This window comes from Mus caroli, unplaced genomic scaffold, assembly GCF_978045245.1.
Source record: "Mus caroli unplaced genomic scaffold, Mus_caroli_1 scaffold_7, whole genome shotgun sequence".
Classification (NCBI taxonomy): Eukaryota; Metazoa; Chordata; class Mammalia; order Rodentia; family Muridae; genus Mus; species Mus caroli.
The window spans coordinates 92,716,586-92,729,276 of NW_028227262.1; the positions used below are offsets into that span (position 1 = coordinate 92,716,586).

General features: G+C 40.2%; 1 protein-coding gene across 5 annotated transcripts in view; it reads left to right on the forward strand.

The window, feature by feature from the left end:
• Pde1c (phosphodiesterase 1C) overlaps positions 1-12,691 on the forward strand; it is a 575,927-nt gene that overhangs the window by 481,346 nt on the left and 81,890 nt on the right. For all 5 annotated transcript variants that reach the window (XM_085840595.1, XM_029478709.2, XM_085840594.1 and 2 more), the window contains 2 exons: positions 7,887-7,987; positions 9,775-9,903. In XM_085840595.1, the coding sequence (XP_085696721.1) occupies positions 7,887-7,987; positions 9,775-9,903 (230 nt within the window). The remainder of the gene's footprint in view (positions 1-7,886; positions 7,988-9,774; positions 9,904-12,691) is intronic.

The window sequence follows — 12,691 nt, forward strand, 5'->3', positions numbered from 1 at the left end:
TAATTCCCACTCAAGTCAGGGGTTCATTTCATTACTCAAGGTGGACAGGTCTACTGAAAGCCCTCCTCCACTCTCGCCATCACTGAGGCTCTCTTTGATGTCTGGACTCTTTGAAGCTGTTGCATGTCCCTCCCCTTTTCTTCCAGATATCATCTTCCTCACTTCTTATCCCCAAGCCAATAAACATACTGATCATTACAAGGCTCAGGCTTTAAAATCAATTTCAAAAGTACAGTTTAGGTTTTGCTGTGTGCGTGTTTGATCCCTTGCTGTTTGAGTTTATTAGAAGTGATAACTAAGAATAGCTGATGGTCTGTCTGTGTGGGGAGGAAGTGTGCTGGATATCTGTAATGTGGGAACTATTTGGTTTTGTTTTTTGTTTGTTTGTTTGTTTGTTTGTTTTGCAGGCTTTCCACTGCCTGAACTACTAATGTTGTGTGATTTGGATTTGCTTAGGCACTATGCTGATTCCCATCCACCATTGTATTTTAAAATATGACATTGACTTTATATGGCTCTAGAACAAGCCTTGTATACAGGAAATGGCTCAAAAGCAGATATGTGACAATTGGTTATTAGGGAAGTAAGTATAGAGGAGTACAGAGGTGTAAGCCTGTAATACTAGCACTCAGGAGACTAAGAAAGAAAGATTTCTGTGAGCTATGAGCCAGACTAGATGACATAGTGAGTTTTGAATTATGATATGATACCCTTTATCAAGAAAAAGAAGAAGAAAGAAATGTGATATATATATGGAAAATATCAAAAAGAGATGTGGTATGATGTTAAACACACATAAATTTATACAAAATGAAATGAATATAGAATATAAACAAAGGAATTTTAACCTAAACATTGTAGGTGAAAATTCTGAAGACACATTGTATGGCTTGTCACATGTGACTTTCAGTGGATCTGCTGACCTCATTTTCTCAATCGGTAAAGTGAGGTTAACAGCTGTTCAGCTATTTTCTTCATGGATGTGTGAAAGATATATGAGTTTCTACATATAAAAAGAGGATATGGGGGCCTGAGAGATGACTCAGTGGTGAAGAGTATAGCTGCTCTTCCAGAAGACCCAGGATATTCCCAGCATCTGTATGATGGCTCGCAACCTCTATAACTCCAGTTTCAGTCAATCTGATGGCCTCTTCTTGCTTCTGTGGGCAGAACATGCATGTGCTGCACAGACACACACGCAGGCAAACAACTGTATACGTATAGTAAGAATAAATAATTTTTTAAGATAAGGACATAAGAGAAGGGGAGAGACAAGGTAGAAGGACCTAGGGAGATTGATGGGAAGAAGTAGTAGGTATATATAATCAAAATATGTTGTATAAGTAAAATTTTCAAATATAAAAATAGTATTTTAGAAAGCACCTAAGATAGGTTCTGCTGAGCTGGGCGTGGTGGCTCACGCCTTTAATCCCAGCACTTGGGAGGCAGAGGCAGGCAGATTTCTGAGTTCAAGGCCAGCCTGGTCTACAAAGTGAGTTCCAGGACAGCCAGGGCTATACAGAGAAACCCTGTCTCGAAAAACCAAAAATAAATAAATAAATAAATAAATAAATAAATAAATAAATAAATAAATAAAAAGATAGGTTCTGCTGCATCTTGAGCCTTATAGTGAGAAGGTTGACAGGGTCCTTGCCATATGTAGAAAGGTATCTGCAGTTTTCCTGTTATCTTTTTTCATCTATATCTTACTTATTCCATTCAGTTACTTATTTATTCAGTTTGGAAAGGGCATGTGCACTGTGTATACATGTGTAGAAGTCAGGGGAAATCTCCCCTTTGTGTTTCTCAGAGATTGAACTCCTGTCCTTTGGCTTGACAGCACACACTTTCACTTATGCTTTTTATAGCTTTTTATAGCTTTTTCATCTCATTTCAATAATTTTTCCCTAACTCTCTCTCTCTCTCTCTCTCTCTCTCTCTCTCTCTCTCTCTCTCTCTCTCCCTCTCCCTCTCCCTCTTTCTTCGAATGAACCTTGGTTTATAATTTTCAGGGATATTTTTGAGTAGGTAAAAGCATAAAGATTTTTTTGGAATTTTGTAATACAAATTACTAGAAATATTTTTAATGAACTAACTTCGACTCAATCCTCATTCTTTACCTTAATAAAGTCATTGTTTCATAGATTGCAATTCTTAGTCAATAGCAAAAACTAACAATTATTTGAAAGAAATACTTAAAGTGGAGAACTACAAAATATGTATGATTATTATGAACTACTTTGTATGAACATAAGTCATACAAATATATCTCATATACTCATTATGTGCTCCTTCTTAAGTTGGATGATTGGAATTTTCACTCTGTCTCCCACCAGCCTAATGAAAACTTGACTTCTTTTTGTTGAAAGTGAAGTGGGACCTTAAAAATACTCACAAAGTGCATTAGTGACTCATCTGATTCTTTGAGAAAATACCTCGACCAGAGTCATCTTAAGGAAGAGCTAGTTTATTTTGGCTTATAGTTCTGGTGGGTGAGTACCTGAGACCAGATCAGAGGCACAGCAGCAAGCCTCAGAGCATCCAGCAATGGTGCAAGTTTTTTTTTTTTTTTTTTTTAATGCAAGCTGCCAGAGGACTTTTATTCCACGCGTGCTCTGGGGCCCACAATCATATACCACACAGGGGTAGAGGACCATGGGCCCCGAGTAGCTGGGTAAGGGGGTATTTAAAGGAAGAATCCACAACTCAAGGGGGGTGGGGAGGGCATTGTTGGAAAATACCAAAAATACCAGTTAAGAGTCATGAGGAAGTGCAAAGTCACAAGAGTCACAAGGAATACCTGGTAATTGTGTGGTTATTTCTCAAGACAGTTTCCATGAGCCTCTAACAATAGCATATTTGCATAGCAGGTTTCATGAATGGTCAGGGTGACCCTTTTTGAACAAGCACTCCCTGAACTCAGGAAGTGGGTGGGTGGAGGAATGTCACTATCTGTTTTATGATTAGCATACCTTGGAGCATTGAGACACAAAGGTCACATTCTCAAGCCTGGGTCTAAAGGCATAGTTTTTTGTTTTTATGGTACACTTTTTCATTCCCCACTTTTACTTGTTAGTAGTTCTAATCTTAGAAGTAGACACAATCTTCTTCCTGATGAACTTGATCCTTTAGGGCATGGTACTGTTGTCTCAAAACTAAGAGATGCACTGCACTAAGTCTTGCTCTAATAAAGGCAACTAGCCTATCTAACACAAATGGACCTATAATTAAAAGTAGAAGCAAAATCAAAAGGGATCCCATAAGGCTAGAAAGTAGGGTGGTCAAGATTACAAGATAAGGGCCTTTCCACCGAGTCTCAGGGTTTTCTGTGTGGTGGCATCTAATGTAGACCGAATCTCTAACTTGGAAGCAAAGTGGGGCTTGCAGGTCTCCTTCTCTTGAGTAGGCCTTCTGGAGCTGCTTCCACACTCACTGTCTCACCCACTCAAGTGCCTCGAGCCCTAGAGAACAAAGGCTGGGAAAGCAGCATGTCAGCACTATGTACAGAGGCTATTTTTACCAGTGGAGGGGGTCCCCTGTAGAGTAATTCACAGGGAGTCAGTTCAAACTGTCCAGGGGTGTTCCTACACTGAAGAGCACAAAGGGTAGGAGAGCTATCCAATCATTAGCACCAGTCTCTGCGGTCATTTTAGTAAGGATCTCTTTAATGGCTCTATTCATCCTCTCTGCCTGCCCTGAACTTTGGGGCCTGTATGCACAATGTAACTTCTAATCAATCCCCAATATCTTGGCCAGTTGCTGACTTACCTGGGCAACAAAGGCAGGTCCACTATCAGACATGATTACCTTGGGTATCCCAAACCTTGGGAAGATTTCTTCTAGGATCTTCTTGACTATCACATTGGCCATCTCAGTCCTGGTAGGAAAAGCTTCTACCCAGCTTGAAAAGGTGTCTATAAACACTAATAAGTAGCTGGCTTATTAGAAAAGCTTCTACCCAGCTTGAAAAGGTGTCTATAAACACTAATAAGTAGCTGGCTTAGATTTTGTAAAATCTACCTCCCAGTAGGCCTCAGGCCAGTCACCCCTGAGCCTCTTCTCAGGAGTATACATGGAGTATCCTGCATTAGTCATAGCACAGGCCTTGCAGCTTTTGACTATTTCTTCTGCCAAGTCAGAGAGTCCTATAACATAGTAGTCGGAGGACCTAACCACACCTTTTAATTTCTTGGCCCACAAGTGGGTCAAGCAATGTAAGTTGGTAACATACTTATGTCCTTCTTCCTGTAGGAGGACTAGTTTTCCTTCTTCTGTTTCTACTACCACATACGGGGTGTCCTTTACCAGTCCTAATTTGTCCATAAACTTGATAGTCCTTGGGGGTGTATCTAAAGCTGGCCTCTCTGACATCATAATAATCTTTAGGCTCCTTGACTGCCAGGACCATTGCTCCTTGGGCCACCTGTTTGGTGGTTAGGTCTGCCATCTGATTCCCTTTAGCCACAGCATCTTATGTCTTTCTCTGCAGATGTCAACAGCCCTCTTTGTCTGTATATTGCTCTGTGCAGTGGCAAAAGCATACCTGCTGTCAGTGTAAATGTTGATAGACTTCCCCTTTGCCATTTGTAGAGCTTGTATCAAAGCCACAAGTTTGGCTTTCTGGGCCGATGTCCCTTTAGGGGGCACTGCTGGCCCAGATCACTTGCTTTCCGTCCACCACTGCTGCCCCCACCTTCCGCTTACCTTCAACCACAAAGCTACTGCCATCTGTGTACCAGCTCAGAAACTCAGGCCAAGGCTGATCCTTTAGATCATTTTTTCTGCCAGACGTCAGCGCAGTGATGATTAGGTGAAGAGTCATCAGTCTCAGGCAGTGGGGGAGCAGGATTGAAGACAGCAGGGGGAGCGAAGGTTACTCATTCAGTCAACAAAAGGCTCTGATAATGTGTCATATGAGCATTGGCCATCCATCGGTCAGGGGGCTGTTGGATAATGCTTTCAAGAGTGTGGGGTGCCACTATAGTTATTTGCTGTCCCAGAGTGAGCATATCAGCATGCTTTACAAGTAGAGCTATGGCAGCAATAGCTTTCAAGCAAGAAGGTCACCCCCTGGCAACCAGGTCTAACTTTTTGGATAGGTAAGCCACTGTCTTTTTCCAAGGTCCCAAAGTCTTACTCTTCTGGTGACCCCTGCTCTCTCATCCACATAAAGTGCGAAAGGTTTGGTTAGGTCAGGCAAGGCTAAGGCTGGGGCCATTAGTAGGGCCTTTTCAATTTCTTCAAAGGCTTTCTGGTGATCTGGGGTCCACACAAACACCTCCCCTTCCTTGGTTAGGGGGTACAACAGGGCAGCTAAGGTCACAAAACCCAGGTATCCAGAGTCTCCAGAAGCCAGCAGTGCTCAAGAATTCTCTTATTTGCCTTGGTGTAGTTGGGGTGGGGATCTGAGTTACAGTCTTTTTTTCTGGCTTATTTTAGCCACTGCTTCCTGTCTCAAAGGGTGTATCCCAAATAAGTAACTTTAGTCTGACACAACTGAGCCTTTTTAGCTGAGGCTTGGTACTCCAACTCACCTAATTCTGTTAAGCACATTCATCATCTGTTGCCCAGGTTCCCTATCTGTGTAGGTCCTGTCTTTTCTTTCTCTCCTACCACTGCAGCCAAAATTCTAGACAAATTTCTTGTCTACTATCCCTCCTGTTTTCTCGTTCTTCTGCCTCCTGATTCTCTCTTTCTTCTGCCTCCTGCCTCTCTCTCTCTCTCTCTCTCTCTCTCTCTCTCTCTCTCTCTCTCTCTCTCTCTTGTAATACACCTTCTCTTCATCAGTCTCCTGCTTATGAAATACTTTCTCTGCCTCTTTTACTAGATCACGTAACTCAGCCTCCTGTAACCCTTCCAATCTCTTTCTTTCTGATATCTGGGCCAACTGCCTTATGAATGCCAGGGCCACTGAGGCCTTCTGGGCTTCCGAGGTAAGATCAAAGGGAGTGAACCACCTGAAGGCTTCCATAAGCCTTTCAAGGAACACCGACGGAGGTTCAGTCAGCCCCTGTATTACCTCTCTTACCTTAGCCAAATTAGTGAGCCGATCACCTCGGAGACCAGAGCCTGGTGATAGATTTCAGAAAACCCCATCATCTACAAGCTTCCACCAGGACAACCAAAACCAGAGAAACCAAACTCAGGCGGATCCAAACTCAGGCTGATCAGAATAAACTCAGGCAAATCAGAATCCAAAACTCAGGCTGATCAGTATCTAAACTCAGGTGGATCCAAACTCAGGCTGTACTATGCTTTAGAAACAGAGGACTAGACACAAACAAACCAACACAACAAGCGCATGTTCGTTTCAGAAAGCAGAAAACAGACACTCAGAACAGAGACACCGGCAGGCACGCACACATTCCAGAGAGGATCCCCATACCTCCAAGTTGGATCTCAGGTGTGAGGGGTGGTTGCATTTCCTGACCAACACACCAAATGAAAGACTCACAACGTGAGGACTCCCTCACGTTCTGATTCAGGAGAGGCGACACCCCAAATCACTCACGAGAAACGGTCTTGATGCAAACTGCAAGGGGACTTTTATTCCAGGCATGCTCTGGGGCCCACAATTGTACACCAAGCAGGGGTAGAGGACCGTGGGCCAGTGCAAGTCTTTAAACTCTTGATATTCACCTCCACTGATGTACTTCCTCTAACAAGGCCACTCTTCTAAAACCTTCCCAACAGTGCCCCCTAACTGGAGACCAAGAGTGTAAATCAAACTACCACAGGGCACAAACTGAGTGGAGATGATTAATTTTTACATTTCTATGTGGATACATTTCTCAGTTGTCACACGTGTTTTGACAGCCATGCTGTCAGTAACTATACAATGCATTCAACGTGGGTTCTATAGAAACGCCAACTTCATGTTAGTGTTCATATTTAATTGGTTTATATCACACCAGACTAAGAAGTTATAATAGCTGAAACTAATCAAGAGGGCTTGGAATAAGCATGCTGAATGTGGTAAACATCTGTTTAACCAGTGACATAATGGAGCAGAGAGCAAGAGAAGTTGGCCAAGACCTGAAGGTTATTCTGTCTATGCTGGTATGTCAGGAAGGGGTGCCCAGGGTACAAGGGGCGGGGGTACATCTACAAGTCATGGAGTGCATTCAGTGGGACTCAGTTAAGGGAACATCCAACAACAGAGTGTTTCTTAAGCCCCTATGTGATCAGGATTATCTGGAAGGCTTGGTAGGGTAAAAATTGCTGAGCAATAACACAGATCCCAATCCACTGGGTTTGAGTAGAACCAAAGAATTTGCTTATGTTTGAAGAATCTTCCAGATGTTGCTAATTCTGTTACTTTTGGACATACTTCACAAACTATTGAACCACGGGTTTGAATGGAACCATGTCCTGCAAATATCAGTTTACACAAGGAAGAAAACAGTCTTATCCCTACATATGTATCTATGCATATTGTAGAGGACACTTCTCCAGTAGTCAGACATAAGGGTTTTTTATTCTTAGTGCTTGCAATTGTGTTAAAATTTTTAATGTCTGTATAAAAAAGAGAGGGTATTGTGTTGAATTTTTCTCAGGGGAAGGGGAGGGTGAGGAAGGGAAAGAAAAGAGAAATAAGAATTTTACTTTAAAGTTGGAGGGATATGTGATGAGGGCTTTTAAAGTTTCTTCATGTTAACTGTCACTGCCTTTCTGGAAAATCAGATCAGAGAAATGGTTTGTTCAATCCTCATATGTTGTATTCACACAAGTTCACAGTCTCCCCCAGGGGGAAGAGCCCATGTTACTTCTATGTGTAAGAAAGCAAACAGCTGCAGGGTAGAAGGCAAAAGTGTGGGTGTGTTGTACATGTGCTGAAAGGGTCTGAAGAAGAGAGATTATGTGATTGCTATGATTCTCCCTTTCAGAACTGGCTGACAGAGCTGGAGATCTTTGCAATAATCTTCTCGGCTGCCATCCATGACTATGAACATACTGGAACTACCAACAATTTCCACATTCAGACTCGGTGAGGGTTGAAATGTTTGTAAAATAGGCAGGAGGGGGCAGGGATATGATTTTAGATGTCAATAAGGTATGTGTCTGCCATTTTCCTTTTATATGGTTGAATTTAGAAAGGGTTAATTTATAAACACGATATGAACCTGGGCAGCTTCATTGAATAAACAGCATTAAAAAAAAACCCACCTGCTGCCATTTCTCATATTTTATTCAGCTCTAAAGTGGATCCCCTTTCTTCACTATGGTAATGCTTACTCATTATTTATGTATGTTCTGTGCCTACCCTAGCTGTTTCTAATGGGTGTGGTACATGTGTGCAGAGCCCCAGGTGTCATGTAAATGATGACACTAAGCTCAGATAGTCATTGGAGAGCTTCTGTTATGCTAACAATACTGGAGCCTTCTTACCCTCTGGTCTCTGAGCTTCTGACAAGATACCAGTCTCTTGCTCTATGCTCTCCTCATTTTCCTTCCCTGGGGCATACAGAAGATAATTTTTTTTCTGTGCTGTGGTCAGAAGGGGAAGTGGAAGTAAAGTAAAGGACTTAAGCTTCCCTCTTTAGTTCTCACTGCTTCTTCCCAAATAGAGTAGTCTGGGCTGCTGGAAGCTTATTTTTTTGTCATCTGTTCCAACGTCTTTAAATTTAGGCAGGTCCCCAGAAGACTTGGTAGATGCCTCATTTGGAGAACAGAGACCAGTGACTCAGACCTGACTAAGGAAGAAGGGTGGGTAGGGCAATTGTCAGGAGCTTGCTTGGAGACCAAGAACAAATCCAGTCAACCCACTGGAAAACCTATAAATCATAGGAGGTAAATAGGAATCTAATACCACAAAGTAGACATCTACTAGTATCTAACTTTGGAATGAAATTAAAACATTTACACGTTTGTCCTCAGTAAAACTTTGTTCAATTCACTTGAGCACAAGCAATCCCTGTTTAGAAACTGCAGGCCAGACCCCTTTTCCCTTGATAGACGAAAATGTTAAGCCTAAGACTTTAAAGGTACAATAGACTTATCCCAAGGTTTGGTTAACAGTAGGTAGATCTTATTTTGAGCGGTATCAGTCTTGTTGTCAGACTACTGCTACTTCTATTACAGTCCTGTGTCTTGTTTGTTTTGGGACTCTAAGAAGACACTTCTTATCTGTAGGTGTGGTGCCCTCTCTGAGATAAAAGTGAACACTGACAATCCAAGCTTTCATTAAACTGGAGTCATTAACAATCCTGGGTTTAAGTTTCACTTGACTACAGAATAATCATTGAGGATATATAAGAATTATATTCTTTGCTTTCAACTATTCATCTGTGACATGTCTATGGAAAAGTAATTTAAGATCAAGTTACAGAGCCAGTGTGCAGATAGTAACCATGAGGTGATATGTACTTAGAGAATGACAACTAAAATAAATTCACCAGGGGTTTCATTGAATTAAACACCAATTTAAAGATTAAAGCTATTCTAAAATTCCTAAAGAAGCTTAACACACTGACATTTTAAGAAGTCACTTTTGTGACTGGTGCAAGTAATTGAGGTCTGACTATAAAGCAGGTTTCAGCAGGCTCAGGCTGGGTGTCACACATGCCACATCCACATATTGAGAGTAAAGTGCCTTACTTGTTTCTACTGATAATGTGTGGTGTTCGTTTGAACTATTGGTGACCCAAATGGCATGTGGACAAGATGATTTCAAAACACAGGAAAGAGTGACAGCATACCATAACTTGTCAGAGTAAGCCAAAGGGATCTCAGCTGTGTCTCACCCTGAAGGAGTCTGTGTGTCTCTCTGTTCAGGTCAGATCCAGCTATCCTGTACAATGACAGATCTGTCCTGGAGAACCACCACCTGAGTGCAGCCTACCGCCTTCTGCAGGAAGACGAAGAGATGAATATTCTGGTTAACCTCTCAAAGGATGATTGGAGGTAATATGAGGTGACAGATTTGGAAGCCACAGAGGGGAAAGTGGACAGATGGGGTGTGTTGTTGCTGAGGAAAGACACCTCATCTAAGCTTCATACTGCTCTCTCACATAAAGTACCCCAAAGCTTGCTAACTTGGCCTTTCACATCTTTATAAAGAGTAGATGTACCACTTCTAGCTTTAGTTTTGTTTTTATATTTTCTTCTTTTGTTTGGATACAATTTTGTCCAAAAACAGTAAGTGATATTCAGTTTCCTTTCTTGTGTTATCTTCAGCTTCCTTTGTCCTTCTGTCTCTAATTGGGTCAGAGCAGCTGAACTTCTGCAGCCTGGAATAAGACTGACCTGTTGACCTTGAAGCACATCCACACTGTTTGTCTTTAACCTTGCATTACTGGTGATGGTGTATGAATAATAGGACCATAAATAATAGGATTAGCTTACCTAATTTGAATATTGTCTCTGATTAATACATTATAAAGCCAAGTGATTCAAACCACATGGGCAAATTAATATAAACACAGCCAAATTAGTCCTTTGAAAATAGTTTAGTGAAGTCTATTTGTGTATCCATCATGTATTTCTATGCATCTTGCCACTGTTGTCTCAAAGAAAATAAAATATTAAGGAGACATATAAAGCATCCTGTATTTGAGTAATTAGAGCATCTTATTGGGAAATCTTTATATAAATACAGTAACTGTGGGAAGCCAAAATAAGAATAGTAAATTCATGGTACACATGAGGAGAGAAATAACCATCTCACTGAAGAAACAATAAAATTACAAACAACAGAAAAAATTAACAAGACTAATAGCTAGTTCCTTGAAAAGAGAAACAAAATTGATAAACATCTAACTTGACTGAGCTAGAACATATAATAAATTGTCACTATTAGATTCTACATATTTCAAACATATAAGGATATATAAGAAAATATGACAATATTATTTAATTATATTTGGCAGTTTTGATTAAAAGGAGAAATATTTTGCAAAATACAATTTATAAAGCCTCACTTAAGATATAACAAATAATTTTAATATTTCTGTATCTATTAAAGCAATTGAATTTAGTGTTAAAAATCTTCACAGGAGGAATTCTCTATCCTTGGATGTTCTCTCTAATGAAGTCTTTCAAAACACAAAGATGTCATCACAATATCTGTAAATTATCTGTAAAATATTGAGAGAAGTAATTACTTTCTAGTTAGTTTCTAATCCAACATGATATAATTTTAAACACCATAAATTTATAAAACAATCACAAAATGAATATTGTGGACTAGTAGACCCCAATGAACTGAACATGAATACATGATTCCTTGTTAAGTATTATTATTTTAACAAGTGTTATACAAAAAGCCTGACTTGGGTAGTGGGCTAATTTTGCATCAACTCAGTTGGGCCACACTGATCCTTGCTATTTCTTTGAAAAGTGTTCATGTTCTTTCTATGACTGTTTTCAGTTGAAGCTAACTTATAAATGATCAGAGCCACTAAATCAGACTGTCATTCCTAATCGAAGCAGGCCTCATCTGAGGAGCCAGTGGTTATACGAAATGCAATAAAGGCTTCCTCTCCCCCAGAGAAGATCAAATTCTCTCTGCCTGGGTTCAGATTTAAACCCACTTCCTGAATCTTGAGTTTCCTGGCTTTTGACTGGAGTATATCATTGGCCCTAAAGGTCCTCAGTTGACTGTCCCTGATGACCCTGGTCCTTACAACTTTCATAACTATGTAAGTAAATTCCAAGGCTGAGGATGTAACTCAATTCGTAGAATTTTTGCCTAGAATCCAAGAAGCCCTGGGTTTGATACATAGTACTGTATAAAATTGAATTTATAGTACATACCTGTATTCTCAGCTCTGAGAAACTGGAGACAGGAGGATGAAAATTTCAAGTTTGTCTACCCCTACATAGAGAGGTCATAGCCAGTCTTGGGTATAGGAAGCACTGTCTTACAAACAAACAAATAAATGTAAAGTTTATAATGAAATGTTCATTCACATTGGAGAACCCTGACAACTAGGGAGAATTTGTCACTGAGACCTCAAGGTTAATTTAGAACTCAAAAATAAATTAAAATAATTCACCATATTAAAATCAAATGAGCAAGCAAAGAAAACAAATGTTGTTGCTACACACCTGTAATCTGAGCACACTGGAGACAGAGTAAGGAAGACCCTGAGCTGGAATCCAATCCAGACAGAGCTATGTCAAGCCAGCAAGAGCAATATAAGATATTAATTAAAAACAGCCATAAGCAAGCAAGCAAACAAAAAGAAACATAACCATAAAATATTTACAAAACTCAAAGAACTTTGTCATTTCAATAGGTATATCCCAAAAATTTGAAAAAAACATCATTAATTATCAGATACAAACTGTCTTCAAATGGGAAACAAAAGAGAGCATACAGCATCTCCAGACAGATACAGGGCAGCTGTGTAAAGCTAACATAGTTTTCGTGGTGAAATGCTGAACACTTCCCTCTGAAAACTGGGAACAAGATTAGGATGCCTATCTTATATTAAACTATATAAAGTGTTTCTGTTAACAAATGAAGTCTGACTGCACATAAAATCTTAAGACTATTATTGCAGCTACTAAAACTGTTAATGAATCGTATAAGGCTACTAAAGATGAAGCTGATGTAAAAACTAATAGGCTAGCAGCTAGCCACTAGGATGTTACATTTAAAATTCTTGCACAGGGCAGGAGATATAGGATTTCCACACTGAAGTCAGCATGGAAACTTCTAGGAAAACTAAAAACAGAACAAGTGTAT